General features: G+C 50.2%; 1 protein-coding gene across 1 annotated transcript in view; it reads right to left on the bottom strand.

Annotated features, from left to right (window-relative positions):
• LOC144160132 (chitin deacetylase 8-like) overlaps positions 1-23,518 on the bottom strand; it is a 35,691-nt gene extending 12,173 nt beyond the window's left edge. Inside the window, exons 1-5 of the mRNA XM_077691735.1 lie at positions 23,314-23,518; positions 21,688-22,060; positions 19,506-19,718; positions 13,392-13,634; positions 12,197-12,435 (exon numbers count right to left, since the gene is read on the bottom strand). Of these exons, the coding sequence (XP_077547861.1) occupies positions 12,197-12,435; positions 13,392-13,634; positions 19,506-19,718; positions 21,688-22,055 (1,063 nt within the window). The 5' untranslated portion in view covers positions 22,056-22,060; positions 23,314-23,518. The remainder of the gene's footprint in view (positions 1-12,196; positions 12,436-13,391; positions 13,635-19,505; positions 19,719-21,687; positions 22,061-23,313) is intronic.
• Positions 23,519-24,328: the final 810 nt, after the last annotated feature.

Raw genomic sequence — 24,328 nt, 5'->3', positions numbered from 1 at the left:
CCTTTGAGCCGTTCGTCCATAATTCTGTGTGCACGGACGCCAGCGGGTGGACATTGCGAGGTCCTAAGGTGCTTCGCACCTAAAATACAGCCGTCCCGCGCACGTAGAAAAGCTCCTCAACGCAACCCCATACACGTGCGCAATCACCGGCCACACGTTACGTCCAAATGGGAGGGCCACGCCACGCACGTGAATCATCAACAGCACGTTACAGCATCGCTAGTGGACAATTTGTTCGGGGTTCATGTGTGCATTTTTAGTCTCTTTTTTAGCTGTCGTGAACTTTCAGCTGGAATACTTACTCAGAACCGCGATACCGATTGTGGCTTTAAGGCAGGAAAGAACGAAGCGTGTGCTTGTTTAGCAGGTCTGTCCTCACCTTCGTATAGAGGAAGGATTAACGACTCCAGTTCAAAAAGCAGTTGCTGGCGATATGCCTCTTCCTGCGGCCGGGGCGAGCAGCTGTCTGTAAAGACAGGGCGAAGAAGTCAGTGGGTGCCCTTTTCAAAAATGGTTCACCAGGATACTAAAAGCCGTCTAATGCGGGAGCGCGACAGAGATCCACAGAATTAACAACTTGCTTCATTCGCGTCATGTACTTCACGAGTTGCGCATTTTTGGTTCTCGCACTAGGCAGAAATTTTGTCCCACAATGAAGTGAACAGGCGCTCTCAACGTTGTTTTTTTTTTTCTCAGAAGACCTCCACAGAAGGACAACGAAGTTGTTCATTTTAATGCAGTTTAAACAATTAAGCTATAGCGTACTTGATACCGATAACATGATAAGAAAAACATGACGGAGGGATTATTGACCAGCCACAATCTTTTGCTGCCAGTGTAACAAGCTTGGTGGCTTCCTACAAAAGCTGCTGCAAATGAACATGACTGCGCAGTTATAATGGTGTCCAAGGATCCATATCATCGCACCACTCAATGCTGGAACTTTTGCTACTTTCCTAACGGCGGCACTGTGTAGCGGGAAATTTGATAGTCTGCCGATATTTGTGATCCCCCTCACAAGAATGACGTCTTTTGGTTTGGGGGGGGGGGGTGAAATGGAGCGGAGTGAGTTATTAAAGTATCGTTTTTTTTAAATAAATTGAACATGCGTGTTGTCTTCCACGTGCCCATACAACTTTTCACATTCAAGTGGTACTTTTAAAATCGCCAATAAGTACAGCGGAATGAACACTTTATTTTTCGAACTTCCGCCAGTTAGAAAAGGAATAACAGAACACGAACGCGATTGGTTTAAGTTTGACGGTAACTTCTGTCTCCGAACCACAATTATTTCCGTGACCACCTGAGGGTCTTAAATGTGCGCCGACATTTCGACACACACACTTTTTCTCTTTTCGCCTCCATCAGAATAGCAGCCTCCGCGGCCGGGGCCAAACTCGCGTCCCTAGGCCCAGCAGGCGCAACGCCTTGGCCACTGAGCCATCGAGGCGGCTGTCATTGCAACTCGCTGCCCCGAAAACGTTTCTTGTTTATTTGACCGACATAACGCACACGATTTCAGCTACAATGACCAAGCTGTCTTACACCTTCACCCTCTGTGCTTTCTAAGCATAAAGATGCTGATGTGGCACTGCAGGTTTCGACAATGAAAATAGTACTTAACGAAGCAATTGCGTCATCACCTTTGATTTGGCGGATGAGCGAGTCCAATTCATGAAACGTGTCCTGATGATCGGACTCCTTTTGCAGCTGTGGCGAGCAGGATTCTGTAAAAATAGAGCAAAATTTCGGCATCAGCGAATGCGTCACACGAACACACAGGCGCTGAAACTGCGAAATCAGGCGTGGGTAAATTCAGTGAGAGAAACAACTTCCAAATGTCCCGCATGGTGCGTTCCTATTGCATTGCGTGAGCGATTACGTCCTTTTTATTGCACGATCTAGGCATTTTTGTTCTACCCTCCAAGCTCCTGTAATACTATTAGATAGTGGCTTGATCATACGAACTTTCCATGCAGTTTTTGGCGCAAGCCATCCGGTCGCGAAGTCCCGGGGTCTTTGTACTGACAATGGCTGAATTTTGAAGGTGAAGTGCCCCATTCTGCGAAAAACCGTCGTCGTCGTCGTTGTCCGGTCAAGAAAATGGCCGCCGTTGTGAAGAGCAGTTAAAAACGTATGTTTGGTCTTATGGGATTTGACCCCGGGTATCCAAAAAAAAAAAAACAGCCAGTGTGCTACCACTAATTAATCACCACATGTTGCCAGCGGTAGAACAAAAGTTGTTGCTTCATTGACGGCACATACCCACGTGGGGGATTAGACCAAACGAGGTTTTGATATTTTGGGCTGCTGCTGCTGCTGGTGGTGGTGGTGATGAAACATTTATTCAAGAGGTTCGCGCTTGAAAGTGGGAGAAGCCTCAGTCCAGGGCCCCTGCGGTGGCTGCGGTCCTGCGTGCCCGGTCCACCAACTGTCGCTGGTCCTCGGGGTCCGAACTGCACAGCGTGGCCTCCCACTGCTCGAGGTTGGGGTGCGAATAATGGGGGCTGCTGGTGTGTTCTGGCAAGCCCACGTGGTGTGGTACAATGTTGCATGTTCGCTGCAGTGTGGGCATGTTGGTGGATATATTGTGAGGTGTATGATGTGCAGGAAGCTAAGGTTGGGGTATGTGTTGGTCTGTAGTTGCCGCCAGGCTACAGCCTCCTCTCGGGTGCACGTGAGCTTCTGGTGTGGTGGTGGGTAGGCACATCTGGCAAGGCGGTGTGGCTGCAGAAGTGCACGGTACTGCTGCTGGATAGACTCTGGGTCTCGGTGCTACCGGTGCGGTGCCCGGAGGGTGCATGCTTGGGCTGCAACGTGTGCTCGCTCGTTTCCGTCGAGCCCTGCGTGACCTGGCGTCCATATCAGTATAGTAGGGTTCAGGGTATCCTTGTGCTTTTTTACAGCAAAGCTGTAAATGTCTAGGATCCAGCAGATCGTCTCCGGTCCCAGAGCGATGTAGACAGGAATCGCTAGCGAGCGTAGCGCCACGTTTCGGAGCCCACTCAAATCCCCGGAATCGTAAAACTGCGCGCCACACCCCCGGGGCATAAAAAAATCATACAAAATTAAAAAGACCCTAGGGCCTTCTTAAAGCATGTGCCGTGATTACCATACCCGCGCTATAATAAATTTCTAGCCACGGTTCCTGTGTGTTTTGTAGGTTGAGCAGTTTCGCGTGTGCCGTGAAGGGCCGTTCTGCGCAAGCGCGAGGGGCAATGGATTGAATTCGATAGTATTGAATTCGCTTGGCTTGGATTTGATTTGGATTAGATTAAATTAAAGTGGATTGTGTTGGATTGTGTTGCGTCATAGCCGTGGAAGACGGACTGGCGCCGGCGCGTGCCCAGGTGTGCGCCTCATTTGCGCAGTAGCCAAGTCTGACGCTGCGTCGGAGCCGCTTGATAGCCGTTTCACGTGGCTCGGGAAGAGCCGTGCTGAGCATGCGCGAGGAGCAGTGACTGGACAGGACTGGACTTTCAGTTAATAACCAGGAACAATGCTCAATTGCTAATTACAAACAAACGTGTTTTGCTTCATGCACCCCTGGGACTACGACCCAGTCAAGCCTCACGTTGAAGCTCGGCACCACAGCTTTGTTGGCCATCCCTCTTCACGGAGTGGAAGGGCTCTGAATTTTTTTAGTAATCGGAGGGCGGGTATTGAGATGCGACTGTTGCCGTAGTTTCTGCATGCCTGTTGGCAGTCGGTAATTACATGAAGTGGTTTATTCGAAGTTGGAGACGTCATTGCCAGTGTGATGGCCGCTTCCTCGGCTTCAACAATGTTTTTGGTTTTTACGGTCGCAGTGCGAACGACATCGCCTGAGCCGTCGATGACGCTTATTGCTGTGGCTGGATGGGACGCGTATATAGGGGGCCGCGTCCGTGAATCGCACATGGGGGTGGTCAGAGTACTTCCCTTGTAAGAATTTTACTCGTGCTTTCCTGTGCTTCACGTGATGCTCAGGGTGCATGTTTCGCGGGAGCGGAGCGACCCTGATGAGCGTACGGATGTCCTGTGACACAGTTTCCATTCAAGGGTGGCCGGCGTCCGCTATCTGTTAGCCTAGTCGTCTCAGCACCGTGCGGCTGGTCGAAGTTTGCCTGAGCCGCTGTAGTTGGCTGACAAGGTGAGCATCAATGATCTCCCGCACCTTGTTGTGCACCCCGAGCGCTTCGAGCTTACTAGTAGCGGTGTGAGGAGGGAGGCCTAGCGCTTGCTTGCACGCCTTCCGCAGTATACACACTAAACTTTTTTACACCCTTTTGGGCCGAAAAGGGTGTAAAAATCTTGTCCCATGGCTAACGCCCTTAAAAGGTGTTTTGGCAAAAAAAGGGTGTATGGATGAAAAAAGGGTGTTGAGCTTAACACCTTTAAAAAAGGGTGTTGAGGATGTTCAACACCCCAAAAAAAGGGTGTGGAGTCTCACACCCTTTTTTTTTTAGGTGATGGCATGCGCAGAGGCAATGTCAAACGGCGGAGCGCGCAGCATTTAACACAAACAGCCAATATGTACAAGTTACAGTTTGAACACGGGATGCAAGCGGTACAGGGAGTGCATACTTACTTAGCAATACATGTGCTGTTCTTGCTTTTATACCCAGCAGAGGAAAGCCCCCAGATGGAGTCGGTGGGCTTGTCGCAAACAACTGATATTTTAGCGCTAATTTTGGAAGTATGGATTTTACTACGAGAATATACAAATTAACACGTGGATTTGCAAAAACTTTTTAATTACGCGATAGTTTTTCTGATCTGTTACTTAAAGAATTTTATTAAATATCATACAAATCTTCCCTGCCACCTCAACACCCTTCAAAAAGGGTGTTCATTATTTCAACACCCTCTTTCCCAGGAGGGTGTAAAGCTACAAATTAGGGTGTTCGAAACTAATAAACATGGCGTAAAGAAAAAAAGGGTGTGAGAAAAGACCGCCAACGAAGAAAAAATTTCCCCGCATTTCCCCGAGGGGAAGAATGTGAAAGTGCGAATGCAGGAGTTGAATTTGCGCGGTTCGGTAATGTTCGCGAAAGAGAGATCACACACACACACAACTACAAAGAAAGAAAGATGCATTTATTCACAGACACCTATTTGTGTTGTCGTTGTACTTGATTGCTAGAGCGGATCTCAGCTTTGAAATTTCGTGTCAGTACTCCTTTAAGCGGGTGCATTAGCCCTTCTCACGCCCGATTCCTGGCCAATCCCCCACGTGGGTATGTGCCATGCACGGACACCTATTTGTGTTGTCGTTGTACTTGATTGCTAGAGCGGATCTCAGCTTTGAAATTTCGTGTCAGTACTCCTTTAAGCGGGTGCATTAGCCCTTCTCACGCCCGATTCCTGGCCAATCCCCCACGTGGGTATGTGCCATGTCAGCGGCCAGGCAGCGCGCGCCCATCTCCCCCCGTTGCCAAGGAAGACGAGGAGATTCCTGGCCAATCCCCCACGTGGGTATGTGCCATGTCAGCGGCCAGGCAGCGCGCGCCCATCTCCCCCCGTTGCCAAGGAAGACGAGGAGCGCGCGCACCCGCAGCTGTTGCTATGTGGACGGACGGCGGTCACCGGAATTCAGGGTCGCTTATAAAGTGCATTCGCACTTAAAAAGGTTTAGAGACCTCCAATTTTGGAGGCATTTTGTACCTGTTTACACGGGTGGACTGAACATTCTCTACAAGCGGGCGGGGAGGGGGGGGGGTGTTGTGCCTCACGATGTTTACAGCAATATGAATTGGCATAATTTATTACCAGTGAAGCTCTTTAAGCTTCAGGAGGTAGTTTCGGCAGCATTAGCAAAAACATACAAAGAAAAAACTGGGGCGCCCGTAAAGGGTGCACCACCGCAGATAGGGTATTATGACAGTGAAGTCGGCTTTCGAGCTTGTTAGAGTGTGAGCACAAGGGGCGTATGCGTATCCGCACCTCTTACTGTACCATTTCAAAGGCACTAGTCTTTTTTGGATTCTAAAAGGTAAAAAAATTCGGGCAGCTTGCAATAGTGGTGCAAGACTGGAGAAACAGCAACGCTGGGGGCCGACCTACCTTGTTTCCCTCTTGGATCTCCTGGAAATGGGGAGGGGGGGGGGGAAGGCGGGCACACTGGAACAGCCTTGTAAAATCTGGTTAAATTTGGCCTCATCCCTGAGCGGTCATCCTGGCTTAGCAAGAACATTGTAAACCTTAGCAAACATAACAAAACCTAGCAACACCGGAAGAAACTAGGTCGACCCCCAGCTCCGCTGTTCTTTTTTTGCAACTGAACACCTATTTCACACCGTTTCAACAACCTACAGAAAGCCAAGCGTGTTGCAGTTCGTAAACATCCTTTTCGCCACACGACTACAGTCTTCTTAATTTTGAAGGTTCAAATTGGTGTTTCACGTGCCAAAGCTAAACTGGGGGATGAGGTGCACCCAATAAGGAAACGATCGATCATTGCATAAGAGCAATTATTTTTTTTTTTTGCGTTTGGAAATTTCTTGCGAGTAGAGGAGTATATGAGGGGATGCCTTCTTCTTTACAGTGCTATTATGCATCCGAACATGGCCTTATTCAATGAACAGCTGAACACCTTTTCCACGCCCTTTCAACACCCTAAGAAAAACCAGAGGTGTTGAAGTTGATCAACACCCTTATTTTTAAACAAAAAGGGCGTAGAGCTAGAAAAAGGGTGTTGAGACTCAAGAAAAAGGGTGTAAAGGCCTCCCAACACCCTTTTTCCACCTATGCTACGCCCTTTTTGGTTAAAAGGGTGTAAAAAAGTTTAGTGTGTATAGTATGTCAGGTTGGTCCATTTACCTCGGTTTCAGCGGGAGGTAAGGCGTGGAGTACACCACGCGGCTGACAAACAGTGCTTGCACCAACTTGATGACATCATCCTCCTTCATACCCTGGTGCCGGTTTGTGACTCGACTCACCATACGCATGATTTGCGAGGTATATGTGTGGTTGAGGCGCTAGGTGGTTAGCGTTCCTCCTCCGTCTTGCTGGATGTAAAGTCCCTGTATGCGGATGGTTGGGACTACGGGGATCTCGCTACATTGGAGATTTATTTGTATTGTGGTGGGTTCCAGTGGCTTGCACGTGGCTTTCGCCTCAGAATAAAGAGCTCGGACTTCTCCGGGGAGCACTGAAGGCCGCGCACACTGGCGTACTGTTGGACTGCGTCAGCGGCTTTCTAGAGCGCATCCTGCATGTCATCTTCTGACCCACCAGTAGTCCAAATCGTGAAATCATCTGCATAGAGCGCATGTTTAATCTCCGGGATTATGTTAAGTTTTTGTGGTAGCTTCATACCTATGTTAAATAATGATTGATTGTAGGGTTTAACGCGCCGACGCAACGCAGGCGATAAGGCGTGCCGTAGTGGAGGTCTCCGAATTAATTTGGACCACCTGGGGATCTTTAACGTGCGCCGAAATCTCGTACACACAGGCGTGTTTGCTTTTCGCCTCCATTAGAACAGCGTCCGCCGCGGCCGGGAACCGAACCCGCGACCTCGTGCACAACAGCGCAACGCCTTATGCACTGAACCGCCGCGGCGGGTGTTAAATAATGTTGGAGAAAGCACCGCTCCTTGTGGCATTACTCTGTTGGGCATTGTTTGAAGGTCCGTTCGTAGTGGTCCGATGCCCACAGTCGCCGTGCGATCGGGGAGGAATGCCTGAATATACTGGAACATTCGTTTTCCACAGTTAGTGTCACTTAGGTTTTCGAGGATCGCGTCGTGCCTCGCATTGTCGAACGCTCCTTTCAAATCAAGAGCGAGGATAGCCCTGCTGGAGTGAGGAGAAATGAACGCTAAGACGTCTTCCTTTAGTTGAAGGAGGATGTCATGAGGTGACAGGTGGGCCGGAAGCCGAACATTGTGTGCGGATAATTGTCTTGGGCTTCTATGGATGGTTGAAGGCGGGCGAGGATCAACGCTCAAAAAGCTTCCCTCCTACGCACGACGTTAACGACATGGGGCGCAATGTGTCCAACTTCGTAGGCTTGCCTGGCTTCGGAATAAGCACCATTTTAACGTGTTTCCATTTAGCCTGTATTGTGCCCCGTTCCCAGGGCTCATTGAAGTACCCCGTTAAGGCTTAGATGCTTCTGTCGTCGAGGTTCCTGAGTAGCTTGTTAGTGACCTTGTCTTTACCCGGAGTGGTGTAGCGGGTCAGGCCTTGAAGTGCCTGCCAGACCTCCTGTGTCGTTAATGGCTTGTCCAGCTCCGGGTCTTCCAGTGTCTTCCAGTGCGGGGCGCTGTACTGAGTTGCACTCCACGAGGGCGGATGACGGCGCGTCTTCACCTGCTCCTGCTAGTCTAGATGGCGCTCCACTCTTAAAGGCGAAGCTAAAGAAGCCCACAAGTTTTACTGCCAAGCTATTGGTCTATCGTTGGTCGGTAGTTATCGTGGCGTCCCTGCGCAGTAAAGATGCCGATGCCAATGAACGCGACAAAGCGGCTTACGACCCCCTGGAGAGCAATACAATAAAAAATATAAGCCAATCAACTTGGTGAAGGTGGATGACCAGCGAAGCTTTTAGATGCGACGCTGAGAGCATCTCTTGTCGGCGGCCAGCTCCTTCCTGCGTGCGTCCGTCGTCGTCGTCGTCGGCGTCCGCACTCTCCTCCGCTCTCCCCCTCTCCTCTCCGATAGCGAACACTCTCTCGCGAGGGGCATTGGATTGGATTCGATTGGCTTGGCTTGGCTTGGATTTGGATTGGATTGGATTAAAGTGGATCGTGTTGTATTGTGTTGCGTCATAGCCGCGGCAGACGCACTGGCGCCGGCGGCCCAGCGCGCTCTCACTCCGCCGGTGGGCGGCGCTGCGCACGTTGCTGCGCATGTGCAGTACTCTCTCTCTCCGCGGTCTCCTCTCCTTCGGGCGCGCTGCGCATATATCCGGTGTGCCGCTCTCCGGCGGCCTTTCGGTCGACGGTTGCTCTCCGCTTGCACTTGAACCCCCCTCAGCGTCGCACCACACCAGGGTTCCCGCGAGGGGAGGTGGGCGTAATTTTTTTACCACATGACATGAACGTGACAAAATTTAGTTGAAAGGCAGAAGCAAATTTTATTTCACTTGAGCGTTGATGGGGGTCAAGCCAAAGACGCTTACATTACCTTTCCTCATTTGAATTCATTCACTTCTTCTGCAAGTTATGTGAGCGGAACTTAATCTCGTTTATGCAGGAGTACAGACTCATCACTGGTTTGCATTTAATTGAGAGGGATGGTTAGCACTTCGCCCGTTACTTAATTTCCTAGACGATATAGAACATCTCGACCGGGCGGCAGAACAAGAGAGCTGACCCATGGTTGAAGGTGAATGATGTATTTAGAATGCGGCCATGACAGACCGAACAAAGCTTCGTGCCGAAACACTGCTTCTTCGTTGTAGGTGTACGAGCCACTATACACTTTTTTTATTCTCATATGAAAGACGCCACGTGACAATGCGAAGATGAGGCGTTAAAATGAAGACATATTTACAAAATCGAAATAGCAGATGGCGGACTAGATGCCAGATTGATGGCACGCAGCTCGCCCAGTCGATCTGCAAGCGTCCTCTTCCTTGCAATGCCTTCTTCGTTTTTCGGCTTTCCAAGCGTCATGACACGTGCCCACAGCGGGAGAGATTGGCCGTAGCGGATCAAACTACCGAACGTTCATGACATTAACTCCGCTGCGGCAGAAGCACCTCTTATGGCGGACCAGGCGTCGGTGGATTCAGCGTGCGGGAAGGCTTCAGGCGGGTGACATGAACAGGCGCGGCCACCGCTAAAAGTAACACGGAGTGCGTGGCCGCGTTCAGCAGAGCGCCATGATGGGCGCTGCGGGAATCTTGCCGCACATGCGCAATAAGTTCCAGGGACAGAGATAGCTGCGCGTCATCCTCCACCGGTCCTCCCACTTCGTCGCGCGCGCATAAGGTACACAAACAATCCATCTACTGTGCTGTAACAAAACATATTCGTAAATCCATGCTTCAGATTTATTAGAAGAGTAAGGAGACCTACATGAGTTTCTAGAAGGCATAAAACAAGAATGCATGGATAGGATAATCCTCCGCAAGCAAAGCGATAAATTCCCGATCCCAGAGGGAGTAAGACAGGGGGATACCATTTCACCAAAACTATTCACAGCATGTCTGGAGCTGTTATTATGAAGCTTGAGGGGGAAAACACAGTATTAGAGATAAAAGCGGCATACTTGAGCCATTTCTGATTTGCGGACGACATAGTCTTCTTGAGGGAGACTGCAGAGCACCTGCAAAAAATACCCGTGGAACTACAACATCAAAGCATGGCCGTGGGGCTGGGGAATTAATGAGGAATTAACGTCCTCTGCAGCTTAGGAAACCAAACGATAAAATAAATAAAAAAATAAAACAACCTCGCGCGGATGGTTAGTGTTGACCCAAACCACGAGAGAGAAATCCGGCGCAGAACAGGTATGGGTTAGAGAACACTCGGCAAGCACTCCCAAATAATGAAAAGTAAGTTACCTCTGTCACTCAAAAGAAAAATTTACAACCAGTGCATACTGCCGGTGATGACATACGGAGCTAAAACTCACCGCCTTACTAAACAACTGGAAAACGAACTTACGTCTGCTCAACGGGCCATAAAAGGATTAATGTTAGAACTAACACTCAGGGACCGGAAACGAGCTACCTGGATCAGAGAACAAACTAGAGTAGAAGATATCATAGTCCAAATAAAGAAAGAAATTGACTGGCCTTGTAATGGCTGCCCATGTAATGAGACGAACCTAGAACCGGTGGACTATTATAGAAATAGAATGGATAGCAAGGGATGGGTCTAGAAAAAAGGGGGAGGCGATTAACCCGCTGGAGAGAGAAAGAAATTCAGGGGTAAACATTGGACTGGTACAGTGCAGGACAGGAGCGGCTGGAGGTCAATGGTAGAGGCCTTCACCCTGCAATGTACGCGAGTAGGATGGTGATGATGATGAAATTAGAAAACATTTAAAATTTTTGGGTGCATCTTGCATGCGTTCTTTGACAATTCAGTTCGAATACTTTACCAGAGTTCTGCGTGCCTATGAATTAGACCTTGGGGCAATAAAAGTTTTCTCTCTCTCTCTCTCTTCGCACAACAGCGCCCGCGGCGCAGTGAAAGGAATCGTAGCAGACGAAGAGCAGCTATCTGCGGCGGTGGCAGTGATTGCGCATGTGCCCGAAGATTTCCGCGGCACCCGTCATGGCGCTCAGCCGAGAGTGGCCGCGCCCGAACACGCGCAGTTGTCCGGCGCCCCGACAACGTTGTCGGAGCAGCAGGCATTATTTCCTACGCGAAGGGGGTAACCACACGTTCAACACGATAAGGGCCAGTGATGCGGGAATTGAGCATCTTACAGAGTCCAAGGCAGCGAAAAGGAGTTCACACGAAAGCGTAAGAGCCCGGAGCAAAGCTCGAAAGTGATGACGCTCTTCATACCTGGATTTCTGAGATATCTGCGAGCCTTCGAGCTTCTCCAGGTAACCTGGCAAAGTCAGGTACGTGTCAGTATTATTTGCTGTTCCCTTTAACATCATTCAATTAATCTCGCCAATCGTACCCCAGAGATTGCGTGTTCTTCAACAGGCAGTATGAATGCCTCTCAGAAGAAAACACTGAGGAATTTGATTCGCAACCCTTCAACTTCACCTTCCATTCTGTTTGACTGCTTATTTCACGTCTCTACTGTTAACAGCTTATTTTGGAGCTGAAGTTGACTACGACCATTTTTTAGCACGGTATCACTGTGTCCAACCGGACTGCCGGACAATATCACAAGGGCTTAAGGCTATCGACGTGGAGTTTGGTTGCACGGTTCCTGTTTATAAACACGCATTGGTTCATTTTCTTTATAGGAGCACGCTTGTGAATTCACAGAAACCCTCTAAGCCAGGCTCACTTTACCGCGTAAGCTTAAGCAGTGCCTGTAGCGAAAGAACCGAGTAAATCGTTTCATAAAAAGCAACCGACAAGAGACGAGAACTGAGCCAGATAGGAAGACAAAGCCGGTGCTGAAGTAAAGCTGCTTAAGTGAGGTGAGGCCTGCTGCATTAACCCGCTGTGATTCCTTTGGCGCCACTTCTAGAATCCACGGATATCTTCCGGGACACCGTCTGCAGCTCCTGAGCCAGCGAGTTCCGTAGATTTGAGCTTCTGCGAATTCGCAGGAATGTATCTCCGGACACCGGGTGAACTCTGTCGCTTTGGAGCACTTAGACTGCACGTATTGTTTCAGTGGCTTCGGGTTCTTCATGAAGCGCACGACTTCTTCCACGGTGACGAAGAACACGTCGTCCTTGGTCAGCAGCCAATCGATAAAGGCCAGAAACCCTCTTGCTCGTTCGGGCTCGTGAAGCCATACTTCGTGGATGAAAATCGGAGAGGGAGCTTTGTTGTAGTGGTAATATAGCTCAAAGTTTGACCTGCAAGAGAAAAAAGAAAGTGTATTGACCATTTTGGGACGTAATGTGCAACAGTATGGGCAACTGATAATTTTTAACGGTCAAGCAGATACATTTATGTGAGGAATGATATTTCAGCGACACTTCAAGTGCTCTCAACATTTCAGCAACTCTCATTGAACTTGTTCACATACGTACAGTCCCATAATATGAACCCAATCGAAAAGTATGTTGTACTTAATATGTTATGTTGTCTACCGAGTATCCTTACTGTTATTATCCGTGTTTATTCATGTATACCCACCGGTTCTACTGTTATTGTCTATTATTCGTGTTTATTCATGTATACCCACCTGTTCTGCTGTTATTGTCTATGTCTTTTTATGTATGCCCACTTGCTGTGGTCTCAAAATGGACTGGCAGTATTTCAAAATAAATAAATAAAAAAATAATTTAGACTGTCGAGCGGATACCGCGGCGTAATATGGAACAACGTTTTTAGATCATCAAAAGGGTAAACAGAAAACAGGGCTTCATTTCATTTTTGTTATTACACGCAGATAATGTGCGCGACCCTGAGGGCGCACAACTCTATCGCTACGTCGCTGGCTTACTTCCTCCAGTCACTCACTCTATTTATCCATCCACCTATCTATATACAGCCCCACTCATCCATGTATCCACTTTCATCCACCTATCTATTCACCCATCCATCCATCCACCAATCCATCCACCAACACATCCATCCACCAACCCATCCATCGACCATTCCAGCCGCCCGCCAATCCATCCATTCACCCACCCAATAATCCCCCACCAATCCATCCATCCATTCATCCATCCACACGCCCACCAATCCACCATCCTATCCACCCATTCTGTGATATCCTATCCCATCCCATCAATCCGTCCACCATCTATATATCACAAGCTACCTATTCCCGCGCTCTTGCGATGTAGCCAAGCATATCTCTCACCTCAGATGACCGAAAGTTTCAGTCTGTGTAAGTGGCTGCGGGTCACACGAGTCTGCCATAGCGCAGGGGCTCTGAACCAGGGATCCCGGGTCGTCCTGAACCGTCCGGTAGTACCCGTTCAGAGGCACCGTCCACAGTCCCTTGTAGGTGCCTTCTAGACACGGCGTGATGACGCACAAAGTCTGCAAACCATGATCCAGTGTGTACGGGTAGACGCGGAGCTTGTCGAGCTCTTCCATGTAACTGCGAAACCAGACAGAAGCGGTCGCCATAGAAGGGTGGTAAGCAAAACTTTCGGACATACGCATCTGCGGGAGTCACATCTGTCATTCCTGGAATACCGATGTGCATTGAAAGAATTGCCGAAAAACGCTGGTTGGCATTGTGTTATGTATTTGGTTGCAGCGATGAACAAGTCGCACTATTCGCAATATTCTGAAATAAATTTTTACATCTTATAAAGGCGATCGAATGCGGAATACCTTACCCGTGCTGAGTCACTCTTCATCGCGTCCGTCCACTATGAAAGCAGCGGGGACGGAAGCAGCAAACTCTGCTCGCTTTCCTCTCTACTCATGGAGCGATCCTGCGAACGCCCACGCTTGCAACCACAGAATGATGGCTTCGTAGCAGGCACCGTGGTACGGATTCAAAACTTCAACTTCGCAAGCATTTTGTGTCCTTTTAATTTGGTGTGAATATATGTCCATAGCGGCGAGAACAAACAGACGTACGCACAAATTTTGGGAGATTAGTTCCTGTAGAAGTTTTAAATCATGGCATGTACAGTGCGCGTCAGGCTTGTCTAGGGCAAGCGAGCGCGCGGTCTCCGAGCATGCTGGCGACATCTGCTGATAGTGGCTGGGTTGGAGATAGCTTGCCATTGCGCGTGCGTGGATCTCGGACAGGCTCGGGTCGGTTGTCTTATAGCATGGGCCTCTCCACGGCCGTACTGGAGGAGCGGCGAGCGCGCACTTTCATGAAAGTGCGCGCCCGCCGCTGCTCTAGCCCGGCCGTGGCCTCTCAAACTTAGAGACGCCACGCCCCACAAGGGGCGCTTTTATTCTGAAGTGCCAATCGTAGGTGGTGACACGGGGTAAGCGCGTAATTTGACGCCATGCATTATCAGTGCAGCCGTTACTTGATCGCACAAAAGTTTTGACAGAAAGCGCTGCAGTGCGTTCTTGTTGCGTGCTTTTCGTTTGCTAAACGCGAGATTCAGAAGATTAGCGGAGGTCGTTTTCTAGCATTGCGTAACCGCCTGATGGGTACCGCGTCGAACGACGCGTCTATCTGGCCTGTCAACGCTCCCGGCTGCCACTGTGAAAGACAATCGCCCCTCGAGGGTGGTGGCGTCTGCAAATTCGAGCGGCACATGCGAAACGAAGACCGGCCTGACCCTGTCCGAGATCGGCGCACGCGCAATGGCAAGTTATCTCTAACCCAGCGGCTATCAGCAGATGTCGCCCGCACGCTCCCAAGCCGCGCGCTCGCTTGCCCTAGACAAGCCTGACGCCTACTGTACAGGTCGGCTAGCCGTTATGGAAGCAAGTCGCGTAACGTATGCAGTGCAACGTAGCAACTGTCCCGACCGCGTTTTAAATGCAGAGCATTTCAGTAACTCACGATGTCACCCGCGTTGGCGTCCGTAGTCCGCACGCTCACTGCGCATGCGCGTCGAGTCGAGGCGATAGCGAACACTCTCTCACGAGTGGCATTGGATTGGATTAGAACACTCTCTCCCGAGGGGCATTGGATTGGATTCGATTGGATTGGCTTGGATTGGATTGGATTGGCTTAGCTTAGATTGGATTGGATTTGGATTGGATTGGATTGCGTTGCGTCATAGCCGCGGCACGTTGCGTATAGCCGCGGCAGACGCGCTGGGGCCGGCGCATGTGCAGTACTCTCTCTTCCGCGGTTTCCTCTCCTTCGGGCGCGCTGCGCATATAACCACTGTGCCGTTCTCCGGCGAAGCAACATCCGCACTTGGCTAAAACACCTAGAGTCCACGCCGCTTTACAAGTACGCCAACGTCGTCGACTGGGACCGGCTTACGCAGTCCCCTCAACGTATATAAGCGGCGGAGCGCGCGTTCGGAATTCAGTCAAGGGCGTCTTTGCTTGGCTTTCGCTTGACGTGACGCTTTGCTTGACTCGAGTAGATGCGACGCATTTACTCGAGTTTCCCCCGTGGGAAGATGCGGGCGGCTTTTAAATGCAGAGCATTTCAGTAACTCACGATGTCACCCGCGTTGGCGTCCGTAGTCCGCACGCTCACTGCGCATGCGCGTCGAGTCGAGGGGATAGCGAACACTCTCTCGCGAGTGGCATTGGATTGGATTCGAACACTCTCTCCCGAGGGGCATTGGATTGGATTCGACTGGATTGGCTTGGATTGGATTGGCTTAGCTTAGATTGGATTGGATTTGGATTGGATTGGATTAAAGTGGATTGTGTTGGATTGCGTTGCGTCATAGCCGCGGCACGTTGCGTATAGCCGCGGCAGACGCGCTGGGGCCGGCGCATGTGCAGTACTCTCTCTTCCGCGGTTTCCTCTCCTTCGGGCGCGCTGCGCATATAACCACTGTGCCGTTCTCCGGCGAAGCAACATCCGCGCTTGGCTAAAACACCTAGAGTCCACGCCGCTTTACAAGTACGCCAACGTCGTCGACTGGGACCGGCTTACGCAGTCCTCTCAACGTATATAAGCGGCGGAGCGCGCGTTCGGAATTCAGTCAAGGGCGTCTTTGCTTGGCTTTCGCTTGACGTGACGCTTTGCTTGACTCGAGTAGATGCGACGCATTTACTCGAGTTTCCCCCGTGGGAAGATGCGGGCGGCTTTTTTCTGGTCAAAGTAAATGCAATCAGCGCTTCGAAGTGAGAAATTTAGGCATATCGCATTATTGCTTAGGACACCACATCACGTTCTTTACACAACATTATTGATTGCACGCGGTTAAAGACAAAGTAGCCGAGCTAGGCCTAATTTCACGATGCTGACTGGGTTGCGTATTCTGGCCTTGTGAAAAAGTCGTCTGTATGCCCGATCGGGTGCTTATTCAGCCAATTTTATTGTATTCTGAAGGAATATCGAGCGCTGAAGCGTCCCGCCATCAATATGTCATGGGTATTTCTTTTTACTACCAGAACACACGCAGCCTACGCACAAAAGCGCAACAGTTTTTTGATAATGTTCTTTACAATCATGACGTGTACTGCATTACCGAGATGTAGTTGGCAGACCATATATCTTGCACAGATTACTTCCGCGACAAGTACGCTGTGGTGGTGGTGGTGGTAAAAACTTTATTCATCCAAAGCTGTTAAGAAAGAGGCGCCGGCTGGGAGCCCCGGCCCACTACAGTCCCCTAGTCGACGGCCAGGAGCCCGTGGGCCCTAGCGGCGAGTTCGGCCAGCTGGATTACACACTCTTGCACTTGTGGGTCGGAGCTGAGCAGCGTAGCTTCCCATTGCTCTAGAGTGGTAAGGGGCAGGAATAGAGTAGCGTGGAGGAGGGGAAGGGGGAGGCGTTTGGAGGGGCATGCGCCCACTATGTGGTGGGGGGAAGGGAAAGGCGCGCCGCACCATGTGCACGTGTGGAAGTATCGCATGGGGAAGTGGAGGTGGCACAATGTGGGATGCGGGAAGGTGTTCGTTTGCAGCCGACGCCACTGAACAGACTGCCTGCGCTTTAAGGTGAGAGCGGTGCCGGGGAAGTGCGTCCGACTAAGGCGGTAGTGCTGCGTGATGTCCCGATACCTAACCAGGTGATCCCTCCCTCCCGCCCGAGGTGGAGAGGCAGCAGAAATCTCGGGCTACCTCGTTAGCCAGCTCGTTACCCGGAAGGGACGAATGGGCTGGTGTCCATATCAGGCGTGGGCAATGTGCAGGCGGATTCGGTGCTGTCTGCAGGATGCTTGTGGTCATGGGGGATACACGACCAGTCGCAAAGTTCCGAAGAGCCGTCTGGGAGTCGGAGATTATTGTGGTGGCCGGGGTAGCTGTAAGGACCAGGGAAATGGCGACTTCTTCGCCAACTTCAGGGTGAGGCGTGGAGACCGAAAACGAAGCACCTCGGGAGTTGACGACTACGGCGACGCAGGCTGCACGGTCGGGATATTCCGCTGCGTCGACGTACAGGGTAGTGGGGTGCGAAGCATGGGCCTTGTGTAAGGCCTTGGCCCGGGCAAGGCGGCGTTCTTGATGGAAGGCAGGGTTTATGTTCCGTGGGATGGGGACCATACTGTAGCGGGATCGGAGAGAGTTGCTCAAACTGACCTTATCTCCGTTCTGCGTAGCAAAGGAGATGCCCAGTTTTGTTATGATGGAGCGGGCCGTCGTTGTAGAGGCCAGGCGGTGGAGTTGGCCAACACGCTGGCTTCAACCAGCTCCTCGAAGGTATTGTATGTCCCGGTGTGAAGAACCTTGTCAGTAGAGGTGTGACGGGGGAGACCCATGACCAGCTTGACCGCCTTGCGGATGATGCATTGAAGGCGTCCAATTTCGGTCTGGGTAAACTTCAGGAAGGAGGTGGCGTATGTGATGCGACGGGTAATTAATGCTTGCACCAAGCGAAGGAGGTTAGCTTCTTTGAGGCCATGGTTGTGGTTGGCTACGCGGGCGATAAGTTTGCCGCTCTGGTCGCTGCACTTTCAAGGGTGCGGATAGTTTCAGGGTTAGCCCCATTTTCTTGAATTCGGAGTCCGAGAATCAGGGGCACAGGCATCACAATGGCGACGCTTCGAGTGATAGAAGAACAGCTCAGGCTTTGGGGATGAGCAGCTGTCTTCCGCCACGACAGAGATTACGAAAGTACGGTGGAGGCCAAAAGTACGGTAGAAGAGCTTCAGTCACACTGCGAAAATCCATGGCTGCGTTTCACCGCGATAACCTAGAATTGGGGAATGAATGCGTTTGGGTCGAAGCCTTTGTTGATAGTTCTGGCGATTTGTCGCCAAACTAGCGACTTTTCTAGACCTGTGGCGGCGGAAATTTCAGTATGGCGACAATTGGCTACTTTCTGGCTCCCCTGAGCATTGGTAATTTTATATATATCCGGGCCCTTGCGAATGCCCACTTTCAACAAAATTGCCTTATATGACGTTTCAGGGAAGTTCAGCCGCCGACACTAACGGAACAAACGGAACAAAACCAAGTTTTAGGCACACGACGGCGATATGGGAAAGTTTAGATGAATCCGCCACTCAAACGCACGCGTACCCCGCTACTTACCGGTACAAATCGAAAATTACCTTGTTCTCTTTAATATCCGCCACGTGATGTCGTATAGATAGCGTCGAATAGTCTTCACCTTCCTTAGCCGCGCACAGAACTCTTCATTATTAACTCAAACACTAGTTCCAATATAAACAGGCGCATGCACACACAATACGTTGACTTCCACTGGTAATGTGTTCGACGGGCGTTCAGGGGGAGTTCTGTGATTTTTAATCAATGCAGTGTAGTCTTGGAACTTGTTTCTCTTCTGTGCCGTAGCAGACGAAGCTTCATCATCATCTTTCATCAGCACCGACCGAGCGGTGGCACGTGCTCGCGCTGCACCCGCAGCCAGTTCCATTAAAGCCCTCATCATAATCTAGAGTGTGGTTTCGGCTCTCTCACGACGGCTTGGCAGCCGAACGACCTCGAGGTCCATCACATGAAATGCATGTGTGTGTGTATGTATGTGTGTGCGTGCGCTCGGGCGCGCTCGTATGTGTTGTGCATACACATCAGTGTTGCTTTATATGTATTTCCCAATATCTGTCTCCCCCAGTAGGATTTGAATGCTTAGATCGGGACTTCATGAAGGTGCCTGTACTTTGTCAGGAACCCTGTTTTCGTGCGTGCTAATGTAACCAACCTTAATTTTAATATCCAACATGTTTAATTTGTGTGTCGGTGTATTTATGTATGTGTGTGTGCGTGTATGTGTGTTGTGATACACGGTACTTTGTTGATTCACTGCACTTCGCAAACAGTATCCATATTTCATTGCTTGTTTCGTCAGTGTGCTGCCTTGTACTGTTAGTGCCCCACCAAAGAGTGCCTAGTGCTGTTGGTGGGCCCTCCAAAATAAATAAATTATGGTTTATACAGTATCTACACTGACTTGACGGTCACAGAGGAGTCGTACAGGAGGCCGTGCTCCTGCATGACGACGTGGCTGTCTCCCGTTCCGGGCTCGAGGAAGGGCGCTCTAGCACCGACCATGTCCTCCTCCGGGATGAGGGCGTAGTCCCGGAGGATGTCGCGTCCGCCCAGCAGCTCCGCCTCCCAGCCCGCGGCGTCCAAAGTTTTCCAGTAGGTGTAATTGTACCGGTGGCTGCGTCAAATACAGTCAGAGTCCCAGTGAAGAGACGCCTGGCAAACATCACGATGAATTTGTTTCTGACAACTTTTGTAAGGAACTTCGTCGCTCTAACTCATCGCTGATGACGTGGCAAAGGGTAAAGAGAACAGATATCGTAACGTAGCAGTGCTACAATACTGGCGCAAAGTTCCCGTACGAAACTTTTGTGATAAGTTAAAGTGACTGACTTCTTTAAACACTCTTTAAACTGTGAGCTGCCCTAAAGGCTCCATTGCAACAGCGAGTGCAATACCTGCCAGTGCAATGACTGCAGTTTAGTGAGTAGAAGGGATTTAGTGAGGTACGTATACGTACATTAGGACACTTTTTTGTTTGCCAAGACAGTTATATCAAGAAATGACTAAAAAGTGCAAAACCCATCCGGTGTGCCACAGTGTCGGCGTCTTGTTAACTTCGTTGCTCACTTGCCCGGTGGCTCATTTCTTCAATCAAATTATTAATTAAATATTTACTTCATGAAATAATTATCATTTGGTCACTCAAACCGTTGATCAATCAGTCAATCGACCGATCAGCCGATCAACCGACATTTTACACAAACTAAGGAAAGACCTATTGGCTAATTTTGGGGTAGTGGAAGGAGCGAAACAGCTTGGTTTTCTGAGTGCCCTGCCAAGACAACAGGAGCAGGAACGTGAACTGCTAGCTCATGGTGCCCCGCTCTTTCGGATCATCACGCACCGACTCCCAATTTGCTCTTCGAAAATTGAACAAGAAATTTCCACGCGCAGAATGGCGTTGCTGATCGAAGTGCTTCATTGATTCAAACACTGCACAAGAAACGATTAGAAATAAGATTGGTTGGGACACCTGGCCATTCCACCAGTGCTGTTGGGACACAACACAAGACGCTGCCTGTAAGTGCCTTCAGTCTCTTGACTTCCCATTCACATATCCTCGCATGATAAGCAACCTTCCGATACCTATCCCAAACAGCGTCGCCGTCCTTACGCCCTGAGCTGAAAGTCTACTCCAGGATGCATTTCTGCTTGGTTTATTATCCCGCATAGCCATACTTTCAATATCGGCTGAAATGTTCACAAAAGCAGTCTATACGCGAACGTGGTCCTGGATGTCCTTATAAAATGGCACTTAATTGCACCACTTCTCCGGCCTTCTCCCCATTTTGTGAGACGAACGCCATTCCGAAATTGGGTGAACTTACTTGCAAGCAGCTTCCATTCTCTAACAGACCTGATACCCTCATTCAGAAATGTACACCATATTCAGAGCAAGATTACGTCGAAGTACTCAGATCGGACGCTGTAACCAACTACGCGATTGCGAGTGGCCGTGTGATGTACTCCGACCAGGTGTATCGGCACTCTTTTCTCCTATTGTTCCGCGCCTCCGCCATGATCATTGGTAAGTTCGCATTACTTGACGTTTGTTTACACTCGATGGTGAAATGGCGCCGTCAGTCCGTGCTTGCGTTTGAGTAAGTCAACTCTGGTAGGCTTAGCTTCTACTCCCTGCTCTGCGGCTGCGCGCGAATGACAATCAAAGATAACGCCTGTAACAGCATTTCAACAGCAGAAGTGTGTCCAGAGATGCGGCAAATGCTGGTTCCAGCCTAGCCCGACACATGCGTTAGGTGTCTTGGGCAAAGAATGCTCTATTTAGTGACGCTTGTCCTGCCTAGCTTTTTTTTTTTTACCAGGAACACATTTGGGGAAGGGGGGTCCAATTGTTCACAGGCGCCTCGGTTTCGATAACTCCGTTTCGATGCTTGCTTTGTGGTTTTCTTAAATGTTGAGCTTTACGGTGTATGCCTGATGAGCCTGACGCATGCGCTTGGTGTCTTAGACCTGGCGTCTTGACGTTTTTGCACACGAAGATCGTTTTCCCCACGGCGATGTAACTGTTTGGGGGGCAGAAGTACTAACCCTTGCTGTAAAATGAATCAACAGCTCCCTCTCACGTGATCGAGTGCAGCGCGATCTCGTTCCCCGTGCTGTGCAGCTCGTGCACGAAGCTGAAGTCCGTGTAGACGGTTGACACGAAGAAGGTGGTGACCATGTTGCACCCGTTTGCCCTGTTCTTCCGTTTACCCGGTGCCAACAGTTGACGGTAGAAGTCCATGTTCTCGGCGTTGACGTGATCATCGAAGGTCAGCATCACGAGCTGGGGCATCTCCTCCACGCTCAGATTTCCTGGAGGCTGCCTGCTCATGCAGAAGCAGTTGTCCTCCGGACGGCACTTGCTCGGATTGCACTTCGCAGCTTCACTGGTGACGGCAGCGAAGCACACTAAGATCAGGTACAGGAGGCCGGCTGGTGCTACAACCATAGTACCTGCAGTCATGGGGCGTATGTTTTGGTTTAGGTATAGGAGACATGATTACATTGATATCTTCTAAGTTAGGCTTTACATCAGTGGTGTGCTAGAGGGGGAGGGGGTACGGTTGTGGGGAGGCGAACGCCGTTACCTTTAGCGCCATTTGAACCAGCGTTGCTCACGCCTGCTACCCGTCATCTCTTCTAACCCTGTTTTAAATACTTCTCCCTCCTCCGTCAGAAGGTAATTTGGATTCTGCTCGACTTGGGCAAGTGGTAACTAGTCAACCGAAGCATCAAAAATAAGCGCCGAGGTCTGGGAGCCTCGGATTCATTTCTCGCTCGCATGTTCTCTGCCTGCAAAAACGCATTATTATTGTCTTTACGTGTTGCGCTATTGAGTGAAAAGGGGTTGTGCTACTGGGCCCACGCACGGCTTCTGCAGGGCAACCTTTTACACATTTACACACGGCTTCTGGATGACAACCGTATACGAGAACAATATCCTTCACGAGAAGCATGAGAAGCTCCATATTGAAAGGACGTCAGACAGAGAGACAGTTATTTACAGCCTTTGAGGAGATTCGGTTGAGAGAAGTCGGGATGCCAGTAAACGAGGAAGAATTCAGCCATTTCATATTTCCGGACGACTGCTGCGACATCCGCTTCGCCTGAAATCGGGCTTCAAACCATGCTCCAAATGCTAAAGTGTAGAATGCCTCAGAGGGCAAAGCCCACGGCGAAAGAGAAAAGGCAGGCAGAGGTGGCGTACATCCTCAAGGTGGCTCACAACTTAAAAAAAAAATGGCGCAGCTTACACTAGAGGTGCAAGGTAGGAAAAGCCACAGAGCTGGTGGCCCCTCTCCCTTCGTCGGAGACCCTGCTGTTGCACCTCATATGAATTTCCAAATTTGCCGCTGAAAGTTCTTCATGACTGGCTGGCCCGGATCGCTTTGACCGCAGGCTTTCGCATATATCTCAAAGTGGACCGTGTTAAAACGCGCTAGAACCCGCGACAATCGACCTCGCGTACTCGGCGTCTGTGGATCCTGCACCATGCGCGAACGCACGTGAACTGGCGAGGAGATCACGCCACCAACGCTGGGCATGGTGTTCTCGAAGGTCGAGACGGCCGACGCCTGGCGCTCCTCACGAAGCGCACGTTCACGTGCGCTCGAATTTTTGTCGGTATTTTCTAAGCGAACACAGACGGACGAACCTCAAGCTTAAACAGCTCTGCTTTTGAAAAGTTGTGAGAAGTTTTGACTTACCTTGGGGTGGTGTTTTCTGCCCCAAAGAAGCTCGCTCAGCTCGGTCTGCACACTCGCGCCAAGGGAAACAGTACACGTGCCAGAAGAAGCATACAAGACCTTGCACGGGCTGCGCACTTGGATGGGTAAATGGGCATCTGCTGAAGCGCCGTAAGGCGTACAGACGCGACTTGGCGCTAACAACAACGCGTGCGTTTCCCAGTAGCGAAATTTACCGTGAGGTGCACGAAAGAAAAACACACGTTTCTAGATTACAAGGTACATGCTGAGAGATTACCGTCAATCATGTAGATAATCATGCGCTTTTTTTAGCAATTCAATCCATAGACGCCTTTCCGACAGCGAAGGAGTCATTCATCGTGTGGATTACGTGGGCGTCGAAACTTTCCCTAGCGCGTGGATCCTCGTAGCTTCTCGACACACGTGTGCGATCAAGTTTCTGTGCGCATGGTGCACGCTTCGCACAGCGGAGGGCAAGATTGCTGCTGGTTCCAGTTTTCTCGGTGCATGCGCCATTCCCGCGTGCGATCGTTCAGGCAGCACTTTGTCTGGCCCGTGTGTGACTTCCCACTGGTAAAACGGAATGTGATAAATACTTCCCCCGATCAGCATTCCAAGAATCGTCTTGCGTGTTCCATAGAGCAGAATTTGGTGGAAGTTTTTTCTAAATACCGTGAATGTACGGTATGACTGCTACGTTATTTCGATCCAAACTGCATGTTGTTTGTCTCTGTTGCGCCTGCGTATTTCTTGGGGTTTGATTGATTGTAGGGTTTAACACGCTGACGCAACGCAGGCGATGAGGCGCGAAGTATTTCTTTGGGGGGTGTCTCAGACAAACTCATCAGCATAGATGCGGGTAGTAGTAGTAGTAGTAATAACTTTATTTTGCCCAAAAGTTGTGGTGATTGCACCACTGAGCTGTTCGCTCAGTCATCTAGACAGCGGGGCTCCCGGTGTTTTGGGAGCTCGGTGTCTTCAGCCAACTGGGCGAGGGCTTCTTGCACGTGGGGAG

This window comes from Haemaphysalis longicornis, unplaced genomic scaffold (genome assembly GCF_048455015.1).
Source record: "Haemaphysalis longicornis isolate Haplotype H1 unplaced genomic scaffold, Haemaphysalis longicornis Haplotype H1 scaffold_10, whole genome shotgun sequence".
Lineage (NCBI taxonomy): Eukaryota > Metazoa > Arthropoda > Arachnida > Ixodida > Ixodidae > Haemaphysalis > Haemaphysalis longicornis.
This window is presented reverse-complemented; position numbering and strand designations above follow the sequence as displayed.